This window comes from Chlorocebus sabaeus, chromosome 5 (assembly GCF_047675955.1).
Source record: "Chlorocebus sabaeus isolate Y175 chromosome 5, mChlSab1.0.hap1, whole genome shotgun sequence".
In the NCBI taxonomy this organism is placed as follows: domain Eukaryota; kingdom Metazoa; phylum Chordata; class Mammalia; order Primates; family Cercopithecidae; genus Chlorocebus; species Chlorocebus sabaeus.
The window spans coordinates 5,227,901-5,249,850 of NC_132908.1; the positions used below are offsets into that span (position 1 = coordinate 5,227,901).

Sequence of the window (21,950 nt, forward strand, 5' to 3'; positions counted from 1 at the left end):
TTCATCGGTGGTTGCCTCCAAAATATTTCTCCACGTCTCCTCCCTTTGCCCACCTGCATTGTCTCTGTGCCTGAGCCCCGACTGGGGGCCCGCAAGGATCCCCTATCTCCTCTGTCCCTGCACGGTCGGGTCCCAGCCAATCTGTCTGTCCACCACACCTCTCTCCCCTTGCCCACCACGCTCCAGCCCCACAGTCCTCTTTCTGCTTCTTTCCCAGCCTCTGGGCTTTTGCACACGCGATTCCCTCTGCCTAAACACCCTCCACTGGGCTGAGAACAACTCGCAGACATCTCTCAGCTGTTGCTTCCTTTGGAACAGCCGCTGCTGCTGTCCCACTCCCAGTTCCAAGACCTGCTGAGCCTCCTGTCTGTTTCAGTTCCCATGCACCCAGCACTTCTCCTTCGCCTCCTTTTGCCCAACTGACAATGTCCATTCTCAATGCCTTCTCAGCCAGCGCTGAGCCCCACTGGGTGAAGGCAATGCCTGTCATGTTCACCACAATATCCCCTCCCCCATCACCGCGCCTGGTCCACAGTGACGCTCAAAAAATATCTATTGGCAGGCAATCGAAGATGCATTCATGTCATCCTGCAGGCGGAATTCTCCACGAGTTTTGAGCAGCCTCGGTTTTCCCACCACCTCCAAATCATGCAAGACACAGGGTAAGAGCAGACAAGGTGGCTGTGGCCGATGTCCACCCTCTCGGGGCGTCCCTTCTCTTCCTTCCTCCTTGAGGCAGGGAGACCATGGGGATGCAACCTGGCTGGGGCGGGGAGGAGGTGCAGGGCCTGGCCACGGACAGGGGACAGCGACAGCCTAGGCCGGGGCAGGTGAGCGCGGCGCAGGCTCGGGCCCGGCGTGTCCGCGGTGCTCGCGAGAGGCCAGCAGAGGGCGCCAGAGAGCCAGGAGCGGCCCGCGGAGGAGCCCGCGCCGGCCCGGATGCCCAGCTCCGCGCCGCGCGGACGCACCGAGCCCGCGCTCAGACGCCCCAGCTCCGCCGAGAGGCCGCTCGCGCCGGGTCCTTCCTCTTCCCCAAGTGCAGGTAGAGCCTCCGGAGCCATGGCCAGCCCTTCCGGCAGCTCCGAAGCCACGGGCAAGCCCCGAGGCAGGGATGGCCGGCCCAGGAGGGAGGAGGACGATGTCCCTCCCGAGGAGAAGAGGCTGCGGCTGGGGCTGGAGGCGGGAAGCGCACAGCCCGAGGACGGGGAGGACGCGCCGCGGCCAGGCAGGGAGGAGACCGGCACCCAGACAGGTGGCGACGGCAGAGGAGTAAGTGACGGGGGCGCGGGGGTCCGGGGGCGCGGGGGTGGTGGGGGCGGCGGGAGGCTCCGTGGCCGGCCCCGGGTTGAAGTTGGTAACTGAGCGGCAACTCCTGCGGGCGCGGAGTGACAGCTCCTGACGGCCTCCGAGACGCCAGCTGCCCTTTCTCGGGAGTGTGGCTTCGACTTCCTGATTCTCCCACGACGTCCCTGGCCGTGAGACCCGCTGGACTCTGCGGCTGGTCAAAAGGGGAGGGGGAGCCCCGCGTCTCGGGGGCCCCCAGCAGGGGAAGGGGCGGGGGTTGCGCTGGGCATCCTGTGTGGGGCATCTGTCTGAGACTCTGTCGGTCCCTCTCACCTGGCGAGGGGCTTGTGGAGCGGGTAGGGGGGAAGTCCCTGGCGCCAGGCTTGGCCAAGCCCCGCTCTGCTGGGCTGCGGGCTGGCGGCGCTCACCCAGCTCCTCACCTGCCCCGCATCTTCCTGTTTTTTTTCCCATTCTGGTTGGGCAGCGAGAGTTGAGAGGAGGCAGATGGCTTCCATCCCAGAAATTGCTCTCCTCTTTCCATTCCCACAGAGAGGGACAGAGAGGCAAAGTTCCTCCCATCCCCTGGGGCGCCGTCCCCGTGAGCGCCCCGTGTCCCGCACACGTGGGCCCGTGAGTCACCCGGCCTGTGTGTGTGGGATGGGGCTCCGTGGCCAGCCTGGCCTCCTGGGGTTCACTTTCTGCTTTCCTACCCCCAGCTCTTCCTGTGTGGCTTTGCTGGCCTTCCTCTGGGGAGGCACATGGGTTTGGAGGGGAGACGAGGGCCCCCTGGAGAGCTGTACCCCTCAGTGAGAGCTGCCACCTTGATGGTTTTTGATGGATAATGGGGTTGACCTCTTTGTTCCTTGCAAATGTTTTTATGTTTGACCATTTGCTCAGCTGGGCTTGTCTTAATAATTTGATTCGTGGTTAATGAGCCCCACATGGGAGAGAGGGCGGCCTTCAATTCTGAACCCATTTAGGCAGCACGGGCAGCCCTCCTGGCCATGGGCTGCATCAGAGTCCCCCTGCCCAGGCTTGGAGATGCTGCCGGATGCTGTCTGGGAGGCTTGGTCATGGTGCCATCCTTATCTCCCCGTGCACGTTAAGCTCTGCATTCAGAGCTTGGGTCACCTGGACACTGAACTCAGGTGAATTCTATTTGAGATCCTGGGAGAAGGACAGTTCTCTGGAAGGTTTTCCAGGGCCCATCACAGAAAGGATGAGAAGGGAGAGGTCCTGGTCGGGGACACAGTTACAGTGGTAGTGTAACACTGGGAAACTTTATTGCGTGAAGTCCTCGTCACTCCCTCTACCTCCCTCTTTTACGTAGACTCTGCCAAAGACCAGGATATCGGAATGCGGTGAAGTGACCGAGTGTAGTGGAACCTTGGGAACATGAGTCTGGAGCCAGGCGGCTGGGGTTTGCATCCTGGTTTTGCCCCTCCTTAGCTGGCTGACATGGCACAAGTCACGTACCCTCTCTGGGCCTTACTGTCTTCAGTGGCAAATGAATCTGTCAACAGGCCCCATTCCATGGGGCTGTTACTGCTGAAATTAAAGGAAGCTCGTCTGTAGAAAGCACTTAACATTGTGCCTGGCACATAGCGTCTGGTGGATAAATGGGACTTAGGACTGAAACTCCTTGTGTGTGTTTTTGCCTTGGTGTGTTTTTGCAGTGATGTTTTGTTCTGGGGTGCATCACAAGAGACAAGGTTCTTGGCTGGGCGTGGTGGCTCAAGCTAGTAATCTCAGCACTTTGAGAGGCCAAGTGGGGAGGCTTGTTTGAGCCCAGGAGTTTGAGACTAGCCTGAGCAACTGGCAAGTGGTGAAACCTCATATCTACCAAAAACCAAACCAAACCAAACCAAACCAAACCAAACAAACAAACAAACAACACAAAGCCAGGTATGGTGGTGTGTGTCTGTAGTCCCAACTACTGGGAAGGCTGAGGTGGGAGGATTGCTAGAGCCTGGAAGGTCGGGCTACAGTGAGCTGTGATCGTGCCACTGCACTCCAGCCTGGGTGACAAAGTGAGACCCTGTCTCAAGGAAAAGAGAGAGAGACAGACCCACAGGAGTCTTATGCCAGAATCTCCATGTTAAAATGCTTTCTGGAGGCTAAAAGGATTATATATTGATAAGGAAATATTTAAAAGGCAGAAACCCCACTGAATTTTTTGGTCTACAAAGGGAAATGGGAATCCCGTGATCTGAAGGATGATGGAGGAACTGAACAGACACCGTCCTTGTTTCCTGAGTCTGAATATGGTACCCTCTTTTCAGGGTGCCTGTATCTGCTCAGTCCAGCGGCCCCTCGAAAAGAGGGAATCTTGATTTTCAAACTTAAAATTTGGCCTGCTGCCCATAATGCTCGCCAGACACATTCCTTTTCCTTTTTAGTTTCTATGGGAATACTCTGTTTGAAGAACCCATGAGGCAGTGTCAGGCTGGTGTGAGGATCAGCAGTGGTTTCTTTGAGGAGGAGAGCCCGTTTCTTCACTCATAGGCCATGTCTGAGTGGATCAAGAAGAACAGAGTGCCCTTTTATGAGATTTTGTCTGCGTAGACCATTAGCTTGGTAAAAATGTCAAAACCATCCTCATTCTTTAATAGCAGATTATTTTGGACTTTTCTCTGCAAGAAGCAGCATGGGCATTCAGATGCTTTTAAGGATAAAATGTTCTTTCTCATCACCAGGCCTGGTGCTCTGGATGGCTGAGGTTTTCATGTGACTGGGTGTCCCTTGGAGTGGCTCCCAGGCTGTGCTCTTGCGGTTGGGTGGCAAGGGGTTCCTTTATTCGGTGGTGGCTAGAGGGTGTTTTAGCAGGTCATTTGAGACCCCAGGAGCCCCTGGGTGCCCAGGCCTGCTGCAGGGCATCTGTTTATGGTGGAGGGTGAGGGGCGTTGATTCCCTGCCAGTATCAGAAGTTTCACAGGCTTCTTGTGTATCCACAAACACCCACCCCAGTGAGAAGGCATAGAAACCCTGGCCCTCTCCAAGCCTTTATTGACTCCCTGTAAATAATCCCAGGATGTGTCTGACCCACAGCTCTTCCTGGAAGGAGAGAAAGTCTCTCTTAGGTATTTGGTTATCAACCTCAACCATTCAATCCACCTTCCCCAAGACCAGGCACCTCAGCAGAGATTCCTGGGTTGTCCGGCAGAACCGAGCATTCAAGGGTAATAACTCACGGGAGTCCCTGAAATCCCTGATGGACACACCAGGTAAAAGCATCCAGGGTTGAAACCAGATTGGGAAGGTTATTGTCAGCCTGGGGCTCCTGTAGAGGTTCGTCCATGTTGCAGGTATTTTCCCTTCTTGCTGGGGAGAGACCTGGGTTTCTCAGCTTTGGCACAGTCACAACATTTGGGGTCAGACCATTCGTGGTGGTGGTGGGGTCGTCCTGTGCATTGTGGGATGGTTAGCAGCATCTCTGGTCTCCATCCTCTAGGTGCCATTCTCCCCTCCCAGTTACATCTACCCCAAATGTCTCTAGACAGTTTCAAATGCCATGGGGCAAGGGAGTGGTACATGAGCAAAACCACCCCCGTTGAGAGGCATTGGTCTACACTTGTGGAAACGTTTGAGGGTGAGAGTGTCGACCTTGAGTCCCTGCTGTACCCTTTAGGAGCAATGCGGTCTTGGGAAATTAATACTACTCCAGGGGTCTCAGTTTTCTCATCTATAAAATGGAGATCCATGAGATATACTTTCATAGGAAGGTTATATGGGATTTACTGAGATAATAAGACAGTACATGGAAAATGCTGGGCATAGCATTTATTTTTGATTTTTTTTAAACTTTAAGACAGAGTCTTGCTTGTTGCCTAGGCTGGAGTGCAGTGGCATGATCTCCGCTCACTGCATCCTCCACCTACCGGGCTCAAATGATTCTCCTGCCTCAGCCTCCCAAGTAGCTGGGATTACAGGTGCCTGCCACCACGCCTGGCTAATTTTTGTATTTTTAGTAGAGACGGGGTTTCACCATGTTGGCCAGGCTTTTCTCAAACTCCTGACCTAAGGTGATCCGCCCACCTCGGCCTCCCAGAGTGCTGAGATTACAGGTGTGAGCCACCGTGCTGGGCCGGGCATAGCATTTTAACAGACAAAGCACAAAATACTTGGGCAATATCTTTTTATATTTGGGTTGTGTAGACTCCATCCTCCATCCCCTCATGCACTGGTGCGGTGCAGAGCAGAATATCACCCACCTTGACTGCAGAGTGGATTTGGGTGGCATCTTGGCTTTCTGCACGAGACTCGCCTATTCCCCAGCACATCCCCCTGGTTCTCAGGGTCCAAGATTCCAGGAGGCAGAGACGTGGGCAGGCAGGACAGGTGGCCCACCCAGTTCATTGCCACGCTGGGGACTTGCAGAGCCGGCTCCCCAAGACAGGGTGTTTGGACCAACATCTGGATTTTTGGATTTCCACTTGAGCACAGCTGGACTACACAGGCTGAAGCTCTCTCTGCCGAGATATAGATATTTCCCTGGCAACGATCTTTCAAGCTGACATGAAGACACGGCCACCCGCTGGAATGCGGTGTGTCTGCCGTGGCGCTCTTGTAATTTGTGAGGCAGGCTCCTGAGGAATGCAGTGCGTAAGTGGGAAATGGTGGGAAGTTCTCACATCCTCCCCTGGCCGAAAGTGCTGCCTGCGCAGGTTGGTGGACGGTCCTTTGAGCAGGAAGAAGACACGGAGCACGTTCCTGTTAGCTATGACAGAGAGGGGCAGGGTACACACTGGACATTCAAGCCTCTCTAGAGAAGCAAGTCTTACTGTGCTGGGAGTACTTGTGGAGTGGGAGCCGTGTTGCCCTGGCCTTTAATTATTTCGGGAATATTTAACCGCAGGGCCGGCAGGCTGGATCTTGATGTGTGTTTCTCAGTTGGAAAGACTTTGGACCATAGGGAAATGTCTCAATTCTTTTAATCTCATGAAGGTGGTCATTGTTTCTTTGGTGGCCTCTGGAATGTGACACAGAACTCAAAGGACAGGAAGGAGATGAGTTGGAGGCTGGGACAGGGGTCTCTGGCAGGGATGCTGGTGACTCACATGATGGTGTTGGAGATGTGTGGAGTCCAGTGCCTGATTTGGGGAATGTTTGTGGGATATGTTCCAAAGGCCTTACGGACCTATTAGGTACTGCAGGTGAAGGGTCAAGTTTGACCTCAGGGCTACAGTGTCAGGCAAGAACAGGAAGTCGATGTTGGACTCATTGACTGAGGTTGCTTGGAACCCAGGAGGCAATTTGGGCCAGGACAGATGGGTCTGGGGCTGGGAGGGCAGGTCTGGGTTGGAGACTCGCCGGGGCTTGGGAGGCATCCCAGGTAGATAGTGGTTGAGGCTATGGAAGTGACTGCGATTGCCTGGGATGAGAGTGGAGACAGACAAGATGGGGGTTTTGCTCTAAGCCTGGGGAACCCATCTCCCAGGTTCAAGGGATTCTCCTGCCTCAGCCTCCCATGTAGCTGGGAATGCAGGTGTGCACCACCACGCCCGACTAATTTTTGTTTTTTTAGTAGAGATGAGGTTTGGCCAGGCTGGTCTCAAACGCCTGACCTCAAGTGATCTGCCCACCTTGGCTTCCCAAAGTGCTGGGATTGTAGGCATGAGCCACCTTGCCTGACCGTTTTTAAATATTAATTTTTATGAAATATTTTCAAACACATTTTACTGTACATTGGAAAAGTCAATCATGATTTGAAAACTTTATCAAAATCCAATCAAATGTCAATTAACCATTTAATTGTGGCTAGGTAAGGACACTGTTTTGACCAAAACATATTAGAACAATGAACACTTACAGAAATAATCTATGTTTTAATGTTTTCGTTGAATTAAATAATCTTTTATATTCTGGCCAGGCACAGTGGCTCACACCTGTAATCCCAGCAGTTTGGGAGGCCAAGGCCAGCGGATCACCGAAGGTCGGGAGTTCGAGACCAGCATGGCGAAACTGTCTCTACTAAAAATACAGAAATTAGCCGGGTGTGATGGCACACACCTGTAATCCCAGCTACTTGGGAAGCTGAGGCAGGAGAATCATTTGAACCTGGGAGGCAGAGGTTGCAGTGAGCTGAGATCGTGCTGCTGCACTCTAGCCAGCCTGGGTAACAGAACAAGACTCTGTCTAAAAAAAAAAAAAAAAAAATTCTGGATTTTATTTTTAATAATTACTTTTGTAAAGAGAATATCTTCTTTTTTGGAGTTGTTTAACTGACAAAAATTATGTACAACATGATGTGATTGAAATATGTATACATTATGAAATGGTTAAATCAAGCTAAATAACATCACCTCCCAGACTTATTTTTTTTTTGTGGTGAGAACACTTAAAAAATCTACTCTCTTAGTGATTTCCAAGTGTCTGATATGTTGTTATTAACAACTATAGGTACCATGTTGTCCCGTGGATCTCTTGAACTTACTCTTCCTCTCTAAAAATGGCATTCTGTGTCCTTTGATGGGCACCTGCCCACTTCCCCACCCTGGCAACCATCATTCTGCTCTGCTTCTATGAATTCAACTTTTTTCTTTTTTCTTTCTTTTTTTCCTTTTCTTTTTTTTCTTTTTTTTTTTTTTTTTGAGACAATCTCATTCTGTTGCCCAGGCTGTAGTGCAGGAGTGTGGTCTTGGCTCACTGCAGCCTTGACCTCCCAAGCTCAATCAATCCTCCCACCTTGGCCTCCTGAGTATCTGGGACTACAGGTGTGCACCATCACGCTCCAGTGATTTTTGTATTTTTTGTAGAGATGGGGTCTTGCTATGTTGTGCAGGCTGGTCTCGAATTCCTGGGCTCGAGGAATCTGCTGGCCTCAGCCTCCCAAAGTGCTGGGATTACAGGTATAAGCCAGCATGCCTGGCCGAATTCAACTTTTTAAGATTCCACATATAAGTGAGGTCGTGTGGTGTTTGTTGTTCTGTGCCTGGCTTATTTCACTTAACATAATATTCTCCAGGCTCATCCATGTTGTCTCAGATGGTAGGATTTCCTTCTTTTTGAAGGCTAAGTAGTATTCCATTATGTACATACACCGCATTGTTGCTGGAAGTTTAATGGAGGCCAGTTGGGGGAGCAGGGGGAGAAGATTCACTGTAAGTCAAGATGCTCCAGCACCTACCCAGGATGTGTGCAGGATGCTCCTGGTCTTGCAAACTGTGGTTTGTGGGACTCCGAAGCCCCTGTCCTTCCACGATGCTTGCTGTCCCGTTATCACATTTCCTCGGAGGAGAACCCAACCTTGGTGGAGAGCCCTGCTGTGGCCGTGTCCCTCGGCATGAGATGGCAAACGATGGTGCTGCTGGGAGACCCTTACCTCTGCATACTGGGGGCTGTTTGCCTTCTCCATTCTTTCTCCAAGTATCTGAGCAACTCCTTTGTGCCAGGTGCTGGTCTACAAGATGTATCGATCCTTGGAGATCATGCTGTAGCAGAGGAGGAAGGCTACAGCCGACAGGTCAGAACCAGCCCCCTGCTGTTCATACAAATAAAGTTTTATTGGAACATGGTCACACCCATTTCAGTGCATACTGTCTATGGCTGTTTTCCTGCTGCAATGGAGAGTTGAATAGTTGGGACTGAGACTCTATGGCCTGCAAACCTGAACTCTTTACCATCTGGCCCTCAAGAGAAAGAAAAAAATTGCTGATCCTTGTACCCTGAGAATCTTAGGTTAAGAGGACTTTGTACCACCCTGACGTCCCAGGGGACCGTGAGTCTAGCCACCCTTGAAATGTACACAACTCTGGGCTAGGGGTGCAGCAGGCCAGTCCCAGTTTTGCAGGTCTTTGGTATCGGGGCACCGCCCAGGATTTTGAGTGGGGTTTCCTCACACTGTGGCGGGGCACTGGGCGAGTGTGCTTTGTGATGTTTGTATGGGGAAGAGAAAGGAGGGAGGAAATGGCAACTTGCTGCCCTGTTCAAAGCATTTTCCTAAGATGGGTGTCCAGGCAAGGGCTTGGGATCTCACCTTGCACAGCTTACAAAACGCAGTGAGGTCAGCTGTGTTGGCGCTGCCACTCTGAGGGATGGAACCCCCAAATGACTAGGAATGGAGAGAAAAGCATGGTTTCTGCAAGCACAAGAACTGGCGTTATTGAAATTAACATTTCCCCCAAGTTTTATAATGTCTAGGCATGCATATTTAAGTGTCTGCCTCAAAAGCTCTTGCTAATAACCAGATGGTGCATTTAATTTCCTTTTTTTGTTCTCTGAGCAACATGCAGCTTCCTGCACAGTCCTCCTTGCAGGCAACTGTGCTGAGGTGACAGTCCTTCTGACTGTCAGCACAGATCCCGGGGGCCTCTGAGAGCCCTGTATTCTGGGGGCAGCCTTTCCCCTTCTATTCGGCCCCAGCTGGAAGGGGGCAGGTTCCCCACAGCCTAGCACAGGGCTGCTGCCTTAGCTTCTCTAAGGAGTCTGGCTCCCTCTGACCCTCTAGACCTCACCAGCTGAGGATCAGAGGCCCAGGGCAGGGGCCAGGGGTGGGTGTGAGGTGGGGAGGGTGCGGGGCGTGGTGGGATGGTCTGAGAGTGCAGCTCTGGAAGGGGGCAGGGCAGGCCCAGGAGAAGCTGGTTGGGAGAGACTGCAAAGAGATGGCAGAGTTAGGACAAGAGGGCCAGGCACGGTGGCTTGCACCTGTAATCAAAGCACTTTGGGAGGCCGAGGTGGGCAGATCACCTGAGGTCAGGAGTTCGAGACCAGCCTGGCCAACATGGTGAAAGCCTGTCTCTACTAAAAATACAATAATTAGCCAGGTGTGGTGTGCACACCTGTAATCCCAGCTACTCGGGAAGCTGAGCCAGGAGAATTGCTTGAACCCAGGAGGCGGAGCTTGCAGTGAGCTGAGATTGTGCCACTGCACTCCAGCCTGGGTGACAGAGAAGACTCCGTCTCAAAAAAAAAAAAAAAAAAAAAGTTAGGAGAAGGGGAGGAGGGAAGAGAAGGGAGCTGTGGGACGGCAGCCAGGACCTTAAAGGCACAGAAGAGGAAGCTTGGATTTCCAGTTCCCAAAGGACGTGAAGACAAAGTCACACACCTTCAGCCTGCTCCAGGTGAGGCTGGGCTCTGTGTGTTTTCCTTGTTTTCCTTTTCCTTGTGTTCAGGGTGTTGTAGAAACAGGTACATAGGGACTCTGTGTAGCGCCTGTTCTCACGGCCTTCGGGAAGCATGGGGTGCCCTGGTTTCCTTGGCTTCGTGTCCCCCTTTCCTCCTGCCACCCCTGACTGTGCACCCCACCTTGTCCTTCTGACCAACCTCCTGGAGGGGCCTGGCCAGGGCTTGTGTCCTTGCTAGTCTCTGAGGAGGAAGACTCTGTAACTTGAAAGTCTATCCACTTAAATTGCAAGGTGTGGGTGCCTGGGAGGGGATATCTGCAGCCCTCTTGACTGATCCATTTATGGTTTTTTTTTTTTTTTTTTTGACTCTGTTCTATGTTGTCCTGATGGAGGGGTAAGCCCCTGCCTTCTGCCTTTCCTGCCTTGAACTCTTGCAATTAGGCCAGATGGGAGGGTCCTGTGGTCTGAGTCTAACTTCTTAGTTTTTGTTCTGCTTATTAAAAATACAAATTTTTATTTGTTCATTTGTAAAGAATTCAAGCAATGCAGGCCAGCTGTGGCGGCTCACACCTACAATCCCAGCACTTTTGGAGGCCAAGGCGGGCGGGCCAGGAGTTTGAGACCAGCTTGGGCAACCTGGTGAAACCCTGTCTCTACAAAAAATACAAAAGTTAGCCGGGCTTGGTGGTGCATGCCTGTAATCTTAGTTATTTGGGAGGCTGAGGCAAGAGAATCGCTTGAACCCAGAAGGAGCAGGTTGTAGTGAGGAGGTGGTTGCAGCGAGCCGAGATTGTGTCCCTGGACTCCAGCCTGGACAATAGAGCAAGACTGTATCTCCAACCAAAAAAAAAAAAAAAAAGAATTTATATAGAAAACAAAATCAAAACTTGCCTTTGATTTGCTTTTCTTGGTCTTGCTTCTCAGAGGTAACACTGGGAAGGGTTGGGGTATACCTTTCCACTCCTTTTTCTTTCCTTTTTTATTTTAAGTTCTGGGATACATGTGCTGAACGTGCAGGTCTGTTACACAGGCGTACATGTGCCATAGTGGTTTGCGGCACCTATCAACCCGTCATCTAGGTTTTAAGCCCCACATGCATTGGGTATTTGGCCTAATGCTCTCCCTCCCCTTGTCCCCCACCCCTGACAGGCCCCGGTGTGTGATGTTCCCCTCCCTGTGTCCATGTGTTCTCATTGTTCAACTCCCATTTATGAGTGAGAACATGCGGTGTTTGGTTTTCTGTTCTTGTCCACACCTTTTTCCTCTCTGCACACAAGCACATGTATTTGCATGTAAGTGTTTATTGTAACCTTTTCTAAAAAATAAAAATGGAATAATGCTATATTTATTCTTTGGAAAAGCCAGCTTTTCAGGCAGCATGTCTTTGACGTTGTCTCACGTTGGAACCTGGGCACCACCTTCTTCTCCCGGCAGTTATTCCGATGGGTGGATGCACCATACTTCACTTAACCAGCCCTGCACCGATACGTCTTCGGGTGGTTTCTGCCTTTTCCCAGTCGCAGACGGTGTTCTGATGAATTTCCTCGCAGCCATCACTTGGTGCGCTGTGCCTGCATTTCTGTGAGACGTTCTGGAGACGTTCTGTGGGCTGTCTAGGGCAGAGGGGAGGTCTGTGCTCAATTTGCATCCTGTGCTCAATGCCATCCAGTCATCCGGCTCCCCGAGGACTCACATGCTACTGTCCTATGTAGACATCATCTTCTGCAGATGGTGGCACGACCGCCTCTCTTTCTTTTACTCAGACCGGTCCGCACCCTGGTGTCCTGTGGGGGGTCCAGCCCCTACCCACTTGCCTGCCCCCACCCCACAGTGCCCCCAGCCCCTGCTGACGGGGACTCTGGCTTCTGAGCTCTGGCAGACTGCCTCACTCTGGAGAAGTTTGCTTTCTCAAACATTCCTGGCAATGTTACTGCAAATCCCGAGGCCTGCGTCTGCCTTCTTCAGGCCTCAGTTTTCTCGTAAGTGAAGTGGGGATAATGTGATGCTACTGTCTGCATCCCAGAGCTGCTGTGAGGGTTCAGTGAGATCACTGTTGAGAGCGTGTTCACAGCGCCGGCCCCTTGTTCAGTCAGTACCTGTGGGGCAGGGCTGTCGCTGATGCAGTGTTGACTGTCATTGGTAGACTGTGGCTTTAACAGGGACGATGTCTTTTCTGCTGAGCCCAGAGTCACCCCAGTGCCTGCTGTGTTTATGGAGTGATTGAGTGGCAGGGTCAGAGACTGGGTAATGGCAGCGGAAGCAGAAGAAAGAAGTGGGGTTTCTAATAGGTCCCCAACTTTGAGATGAAGTGTTCTTGCCAAGGTCTGGGGCTGTGCTGTGTGTTCTAGGCCCGAGACTAGAAGCTGGGCCTGGCTGCAGCCCTGGCTGAGCTGGGGAGGTGCAGGTCACCATCTTGCTTCATTAGGACGCCTCCAAGCCCAGCTTAGACCTGGATGCCAGTGATCCCCTGTTTACTCTAATCCCAGACAGAGGACAGGGAAGTGTGCAAGGGTGGGGACCCTCATCACCGCCCTTGACTCTGTAAGGCATATGGGTTTGTGCACGTGTGTGAGCACGGGCGTGGCTTCTCTGAATTTCCAAGCTGGAGGTTGTGTTTATGCAGGGTTAGGCTTGCCAGGTAAAATACAGAAGGTCTAATTAAACCTGAATTTCTCATTAACCATTTTTTTTTGGTGCAAATATATCCCATGCAATATTTGGGACCTACTTACCCTAAAAAATGATTTGTAATTTATTTGAAATTCAGGTTTAACTGGCATCCTGTCTTTTCACTTGCTGTGTATGACAGCCCCGTGTGGGGGTTATCAGTGTGCATTTGTGAGTTACCATGTGAAGGACTCTCTCCAAGTGTCTGTAGGTGCCAGGATGGAGATGGACAGAGAAGATCCTCTCGGGCTGCTTTAATGGCCTCTAGAGGCTGTGGGGTTGGACACTTCAGCCCCAGGGGCCTGGGCAGCACTGTCCAGCACCTGCCTGCTCCTGTCTTCTCCATGGGGGCTGACTTCCCTGCCATCTCTCTCCAAATACGGTGTCAAGAGCTGTCCCATCCGCCCCCATCTGGAGCTCGGCTGCCCAGCCAGACAAGATGGCAAACAGTGCGCAGATGGCTGCAAAGCTTTCCCCAGCTCCTTCTGCAAGGGGCCTGCAGATGAAACGGAAGCCCTCATCCTCACCGCCTCCCCCTTCCAGAAAACCCAGGCAACAGCCACCTCTGAATGCTGCTTTAGAAGCTACTCCCTCCTGGTAATTAAACCACCCCAAACAAATAGAGCACTGCATTTCCACCGTAAGCTTGTTCCCATGCACGCAGCCAATTGTCTTGGATCTGCCGGTGTGCCTGATTCATCAGGGCAAGGGTTCTCCTCTCAGGTGCTTGCGGAGAGCTGCTTAATTTTCATCTGAAAGACTCTGTAGAAACCAGGCCCAGCTTTGGAACAAAGCCCTTTCTCCCCCTTTAGCAAATTGCATGTCATTCTTTTTTTTTCTTTCTTTTTTGAAACAGAATTTCACTTTTGTTGCCCAACCTGGAGTGCAATAATGCAATCTTGGTTCACTGCAGACTCCGCCTCCCGGGTTCAAGTGATTCTCCTGCCTCAGCCTCCTGAGTAGCTGGGACTACAGACACCCACCAACACTCTGGCTAATTTTTTTGGTGTTCTTGGTAGAGAGGGAGTTTCACCATGTTGGCCAGGCTGGTCTTGAACTCCTGACCTCAGGTGATCCACCTGCCCCAGCCTCCCAAAGTGCTGGGATTACAGGCATGAGCCGTTACGCCTGGCTGGAATTCTGTGTCATTCTGGGTCCTTATTATGACTTGAAGCATCCAGGACTCTGTCCCGGGTATCCTGAGCCTGAGGGTATATGTGTGTCCAGCTGGCTTGGAAGGTGTTTACAGGCTGGTTGAACTTGGCCTCTGAGTCCCTGGCAGCATCACGTGGGAAATACCACCAAGGAGCCTCATCCTGTGCTTTTAGGAGATAATTTCTGTTTAGTCATTTGCTGAATCTGTTACAGACAGGGTCTCAATTTCTTGCAAGTCCTGTACAAGGTGGGTGCTGTGATTATCCACTTGTTCACTTGCTCTCTCTGGCCCCTTTCAGGCTCTTGCACTTCTTTTGCTCTTGCCTGCCACAGGGCCTTTGCACATCCTGCTCTCGCTGCCTGGAAAGATTTTCCCTCTCCCTGCCTCTTCACCTGGTCATGATCTCGTCTGACAGTGGAGTCCCCACATCCTCAGGGACACCTGGCTGCACTGACTCAGTCACAGAAACCCCCTGTTATCTGCTGTCATAACACCAGGTGCCTCTCTGTGGTAGACACTAGCTCAGCTACAGCTTCCTGGTTCTGTGTGTGTGATCCTTCCCCTTCAAGACTGGTCACCAGGAGGGCCAGGGCCATGCCTGTTCCTGATTCTCACCTGTGTCTCTGGTGTTTAGCATATGCTTACCTAGAATTTGATTAATGAATGAAGTCATACCCATTTCACAGATGAGAAAGTTGAGGCTCAGGAACATTATGTGACTTGCTCAGTATTGGATGGTGATGGTTTGAAGCCACCTGGCTGGTGGCTGGGTGCACACTCTTAACCACTTCACTATCGTTCTTCTCTCACTGTAGTTCTCCAACAGCAGGAGTGAGAGACAACTTTAGGACAGGTGTAACCAGAATCCCAGGGGTTATCCTAGAAGATGGCGTTAGGAACGTACTTGCCTATGGGCTTTCTTACTGTATTGCATAAAATACCCAGTTTTTCTGACTTGCCTTTAGTAAAGACCTTAGCAGTATTTGAAGCACAGCTGTCAGTAGGAAAGGCTGGATATTTATACTCTTTTTTTAAAAGGAGTCCATATTGTATTTACCTTGTGATCTTCCATGCCCCTCTGATCTTCTTTAGCTTCAGTTATGCAAAATTAACACCTCTTCTCTTGACTGCCTCTCTCTTACCTGTTCAGTTTCTTTTCTGTGTTTGAGATTGCTTAGAATTTTCCCCCAGTACTACAGTCTGCTTCCCACCTGCTCCCCCACCCAGCTTGTTCTGAATTTTGTCAACAGCAGTTCCAGCGTTTAGTGAGGGCTGGATTGAAGGAAAGCCTTGGAAAAGGATGAAAGGTGTGATGAAAGGTGAAGATATCTAATGGGCAGGCAGTCATCAGGGTTAATTCGAAGGCTGGAAGAAGGATGACCCGGAGGACTGGAAATCAGGGTGAATTCGAAGGCTGGAAGAAGGATGACCCGGAGGACTGGAAATCAGGGTGAATTCGAAGGCTGGAAGAAGGATGACCCGGAGGACTGGAAATCAGGGTGAATTCGAAGGCTGGAAGAAGGATGACCCGGAGGACTGGAAATCAGGGTGAATTCGAAGGCTGGAAGAAGGATGACCCGGAGGACTGGAAATCAGGGTGAATTCGAAGGCTGGAAGAAGGATGACCCGGAGGACTGGAAATCAGGGTGAATTCGAAGGCTGGAAGAAGGATGACCCGGAGGACTGGAAATCAGGGTGAATTCGAAGGCTGGAAGAAGGATGACCCGGAGGACTGGAAATCAGGGTGAATTCGAAGGCTGGAAGAAGGATGACCCGGAGGACTGGAAATCAGGGTGAATTCGAAGGCTGGAAGAAGGATGACCCGGAGGACTGGAAATCAGGGTGAATTCGAAGGCTGGAAGAAGGATGACCCGGAGGACTGGAAATCAGGGTGAATTCGAAGGCTGGAAGAAGGATGACCCGGAGGACTGGAAATCAGGGTGAATTCGAAGGCTGGAAGAAGGATGACCCGGAGGACTGGAAATCAGGGTGAATTCGAAGGCTGGAAGAAGGATGACCCGGAGGACTGGAAATCAGGGTGAATTCGAAGGCTGGAAGAAGGATGACCCGGAGGACTGGAAATCAGGGTGAATTCGAAGGCTGGAAGAAGGATGACCCGGAGGACTGGAAATCAGGGTGAATTCGAAGGCTGGAAGAAGGATGACCTGGAGGACTGGAAATCAGGGTGAATTCGAAGGCTGGAAGAAGGATGACCTGGAGGACTGGAAATCAGGGTGAATTCGAAGGCTGGAAGAAGGATGACCTGGAGGACTGGAAATCAGGGTGAATTCGAAGGCTGGAAGAAGGATGACCCCGAGGACTGGAAATCAGGGTGAATTCGAAGGCTGGAAGAAGGATGACCCGGAGGACTGGAAATCAGGGTGAATTCGAAGGCTGGAAGAAGGATGACCTGGAGGACTGGAAATGGCTTTGAGCTGAAGGTCATGTGCAGGTGGAAGGAAGAGGGTGCGCCTTTTGGGGTGAACTGCAAGTATTTGATAAGATCCCTGTCCCCATGGTTAGGGAAGGCTTGCTAAGCATCCTTAACATGATGGGGGGATTAAGGAATCCCTGGCCATACCTGCCCAGCATGGCAGTAACATGACACAGCCAAGTATTTGATTATTGGTTGCCCAGCTGTCATCAGCTCCACATCTTCTGTTAGTTATAGCGGTAATTTGCATTAGTTATCAATGCCAGTTTTGACTCTCCTAGTCAATAAAGTGTTCTGAGAGTGATGACTAAGGCTGAGCACTACCCATAATCATGAGGATTATAGAGGCAAGTCCCCTTGCCCAGCTACCTGCAGGTGATGAGCACCCTAGGGAAATCATTCAGTTCTTTGGAGGACCCCGAATAAATGCTCAAGTCCATCTGTTCATCTGTTCATCTGTTCATCCTTCCTTCCTTCCTTCCTTCCTTCCTTCCTTCCTTCCTTCCTTCCTTCCACCCACCCACCTACCCACTTACCCATCTATCCACCCACCCATTCATCTATCCATCCAACTCACTCTCTTATGCACCCAGCTATCATCCACCTACCCACCCACCAACCCATCTATCCATCCACTTACCCATGCATCTATCCATCTGTCCACCATTCACTCATCTACCCATCTGTCCACCCATCCATCAGTCCATCCATTTATCTATCCCTCCACCCACCAACCCATCTATCCATCCACTCACCCATGCATCTATCCACCCATTCACTCATCTACCTGTCTGTCCACCCACCCATCCATCCATTTATCTGTCTCTCCACCCACTCAACCATCTCTTCACCGACTTGACTCAACCATCCATTCATTCATCCACCTGACCGCCCACCCATCTATCCATCCACCCATCTGTCTATCCATCCACCTACGTATCCATCCATCTGCTTGTACGTCTGCTCATTTATTCCACAAAGACTCGTTAACCACCTACTAGATTCTGGGGAGTTGCCTGCTCTAGTAATTGAGAACACGGTCTCTGGAATATGATTCCCTGGGCTCAAAATGAGCTGCCTCCTAGCTAGCTGCTTGGGTAAGTTGTAGAAACTGTGCTTTGATTTTGTTATCTGAAAATTGGCTATTAATAGCTTCTACTCTTGCAGATATAGTGAGGATTAAAGAAGATGTCACATTAAAAGTGCATCATCGACACTCAATAGAGATTAGGTTTTACCATTTATTATTATTCTTGGCAGATGCTGCAGATAATGTGGAGAGCATAGGAAAGACACATGTTTGAACAAGTAGTGACATACAGGTGCTAAGTTCTGCAGTAGGGGAAGGTCAGAGAGCCATGGAGAGGGCCTGACCCAATCCTGGAGGTTCAGAAAAATGTTCCCAGTGGAACTGCTGTTTTAGCTGAGACTTGTGGGATGGGTAGTAGTTGGAGATCCCAGACAGGATGTGACCAAGTTAGGGAAAAATTGGGTCCTGGCACCCATGGCAGAGTTGAGTGATCCAGTCCTTCTGTCTCTTCTGGCTGGAAGTCCACCAGATCTGGGAATGTCAAGTTGGGGGTGGGGGCTGACTGTGACCATGACCTTCACCTGTCCTCACACGTCCTCTGTGTGTCTGCAAAGCCTCTGCCCCAGTCTCCTCTTCTGGAAAGTGGGATTGGAAACCACATCTGCTTCTCTCCCAGGACTTCTAGGAAGACAACATTAGAGGGCAGGTGAGAGCTCTTTGAAAATGAAAGCATTCTACTATTTGAATGCAAATTTTTATTCTTTGCCTGTCATGTTTCTTAATCTGTGAAATCATACTGGACCTCGAAGCTGTCTATTAAAAAAAATAGCAAAGTGGCTGGGCATGGTGGCTCATGCCTGTAATCTTAGCAGTTTGAGAGGCCGAGGTGGGCGGATCACTTGAGGCCAGGAGTTCGATACCAGCCTGGCCAATATGTGAAACCCCGTCTCTACTAAAAATACAAAAATTAGCCAGGTGTGGTGGCATCCGCCTGTAGTCCCAGCTACTTGGGAGGCTGAGGCACAAGAATCGTTTGAACTCAGGAGACAGAGGTTGCAGTGAGCCGAGATCGCACCGCTGCGCTCCAGCCTGGGTGGCAGAGAGAAGGTCTGTCTGGAGAAAAAAAAAAAAAAAAAAAAAAGGCAAAGTTAACACTTCGTCTATCTCTCCCCTGGGGGAGGCAATTTGTCAAAGATTGTTGTTGCATTTTACACACAGGGAAATCTAAGGAAGGTGTGGAAACCAGACCAGGACTGCAGACTCTGGACTCCTGTTTACAGGGTCTTAAATGGGGGAGCCACTTTGGGTTCTTTCTACAGGATTGCTTTGTAAAAAAATCAAGAAACAAACAAACAAACAAAAATCCAGCCCTGACCTAAATATTCACAAGGGACCTTAGGCAGTATCTGTAAACAAAAGTGAGTGATGAGTGGGATCCATCATCTTTACAACAAAGCCCCAGAGTTGAAGCAAGTGGAAATATCTCTAGAGGCAGAGATTTGGGCAAGTTTTGCCAGTCACAAGCTGTGAGAACCTGGGCAGGTTTACCTCTCTGAGCTTCCGTGACCTTGTAAAATAGGATGCATTGCACTAAACGTGCAGGAGGAATCCCAGCCTCCTCCTGTGCACAAGGCTGGTTTCTTCCCATCCTTTTCCTTGTTCTCCTCTCCAAGAGATGAACACATTTGGACCCAGTAGGGACCTATGTTTGCAAAAGCTCCCAGGTGATTCTCATGCAGCCAACCTGGCTCTGGCGCTGAGTTCTTGGGCACTTTTGGAGGCACATTTACTGGTGAGGAAGGTCATTGTGTGTTAAAGGCGTGATTCGTCTTCCATTCCTTTCTTCCATGAAGCAAGGTGCATGGGTCGACTGAGCTGGGAGAGTCTGCAGTGTTAGCCTCCCGCATGCTTCCTTCCCTCCCCATTCCTGCTGTGCTGAACTTTGTCTTGGTTTCCTGCACTCTGCACCAAGCCAGGAGATGGTAAGATCTTAAAAAAATCATTTTTTTGGGAAATGGGATCAAGAGGGTTTTTGTTTGCTTGCTTGTTTGTTTGAGACAGGGTCTAACTCTTTCGCCCAGGCTGGAGTGCAGTGGTATGACCTTGGCTCACTGTAGCCTTGACCTTGTGGGCTCAGGTGATCCTCCCACCTCAGCCTCCTGCATAGTTGGCACTACAGGGGCAAACCACCATGCCCGACTAATTTCTTCCATTTTTTGTAGAGATGAGGTTTCACCATGTTGCATAGGCTCATATCAAACTCCTGGGCTCAAGCCACCTCGGTCTCCCAAAGTGCTGGAATTACGGAATTACGGGCATGAGCTGCTCTGCCTGGCCAGGGTTTTTTTTTTTTTTTTTTTAATTTTTATGAAAAATTTTCAATATATATTAAAGTAGAGAGACTAGTTTAATGAGCTATCATACACCCATCACATAGCGTTTGCAGTATTTACTCCATTTGCTTTTCTGAAGTATTTTAAAGATAGTTTACAGTGGTTATGTAATTGCATCATGATGTTCACCCCTACGTAATTTACTTTCCCTCTAAAAACACGAGGGCATTTTTTACAGGATCATTGTCATACCTAATAAAATTACCAGTAATTTCTTAATATCCTCTAAGATCAAGTTGACATTCAGATGTCTCATCCTCAAAATGTCAATTGTGATAATTTTTTTCTTTGAGCAAAGATAATAAGATCTGAAGATTTAATGACAGAGATTCCATGTTAGCCCTGATGTCTAAGCTCTGTGGTCCATCGTGGCTTTACTTGAAAGTCTCAGGCTAGGCACGGTGGCTCACACCTGTCATCCCAGCACTTTGGGAGGCCAAGGTGGGCAGATCATGAGGTCAAGAGATCAAGACCATCCTGACCAACATGGTGAAACCCTGTCTCTATTCAAAATACAAAAATTAGAGGGGCATGGTGGCACGCGCCTATAGTCCCAGCTACTTGGGAGGCTGAGGCAGGAGAATCGCTTGAACCCAGAAGGCGGAAGTTGCAGTGAGCTGAGATCGCACCACTACACGCCAGCCTGGATGGCAAGAGCGAAAAAAAAAAAAAAAGTCTCTCACTGTGGTCTCATAGTAAAAGGACGCTCCATTTCCCGTCTGGCCGCTGCTCCTTAATGTTAGCCCCCTCCTGTGGGGAGGAGGGGGTGACCTTCTGGGCAGGGTTCAAGCATTCCAGGGGCTGGGTCTGATCCCGATAAAGCCCATTGTCATGAATTAATGCTTTCCTTGCAGGTTAGTCTAAATATTGGAAATAGTGCACGTGGAGTGTCCTCATGATGCCTGGGACAGTACTGAATATTTGTAGGTTTCTTTTAGTGCCTTTTTAAAAGTGTTTTCCATAGTTCCATGTTTCTACAACCCTTAGGAACATCAGAATCATGTGTGTGTGGGTGCTTATTAAATAAACCAATTCCTGGAGCCCACTCCCAGACAGTCTGATGATTAGGGGCTCAGCTAGGACCTATGTTTGCAGAAGCTCCCAGCTGATTCTCTTGCAGCCAGCCTGGCTCTGGTTCTGGCTCTGGCTCTGGGAACTGGGTTGGGAACTCGTCTTTGGTGCTATTCTGCTGAAACTTCAAGTTGGCCTCTTTGACTCCGTCTTGTCTTGTCATCACTTGTATTCAGGTCTGTTTTTCCCCTGGATTGTAAACTCCTTGATGTCTGGGTCATCTCAGCTCGTGAGCTGAGCTTTCAGTGGGTGCTCAGTGGAACAGGTGCTGAATGGAGTCAGGCTCTAGGGAGGCCTGCGTGTGTTGGTAAGTGGGAGACAAAAATCATTTTAAAAAGAATCTTTTTGCCCTTCAGTTGTGTTTGCCATGAGTTCATGTGGTTTGCTCTAGTGGAAGCCAGTGCAGTTTGAGTGGAGGTCTTGCCCTGACATGCAGCCAGGTTATGGCTCAGCAGAGCTGCCGAAAGCGTTTTGGAGGAAATGTTTCTTTGTCACCCTCAGTTGATTGAACTCAAGATTTCACTCCCATTTAACACCACGTGGGGGCCATTCTGACTTCTGCGGAGGGGGTATGATCAGATCCTCTGTAAACGTGGAACTGAGGAGGCCGGGCACGGTGGCTCACACCTGTAATCTTAGCACTTGGGAGGCTGAGGTGGGCGGATCTCTTGAGGCTGGGAGTTTGAGACCAGCCTGGCCAACATGGTGAAACCCAGTCTCTACTAAAAATACAAAAATTAGCTGGGCATGATGGTGCGTGCCTGTAATCCCAGCTACTCGGAAGGCCGAGGCAGGAGAATCGCTTGAACCTGGGAGGTGGTGGTTGCAGTGAGCTGAGGTTGGGCCACTGTAC

The 21,950-nt window shown here is 50.5% G+C and overlaps 1 protein-coding gene across 3 annotated transcripts in view; it reads left to right on the plus strand.

Moving 5' to 3' along the window:
• Window positions 1-553: 553 nt before the first annotated feature.
• Window positions 554-21,950, plus strand: part of RBFOX1 (RNA binding fox-1 homolog 1) — a 2,485,439-nt gene continuing 2,464,042 nt past the window's right edge. For all 3 annotated transcript variants that reach the window (XM_073015143.1, XM_073015144.1, XM_037989528.2), the window contains exon 1: window positions 554-1,269. In XM_073015143.1, the coding sequence (XP_072871244.1) occupies window positions 940-1,269 (330 nt within the window). In that variant the 5' untranslated portion in view covers window positions 554-939. The remainder of the gene's footprint in view (window positions 1,270-21,950) is intronic.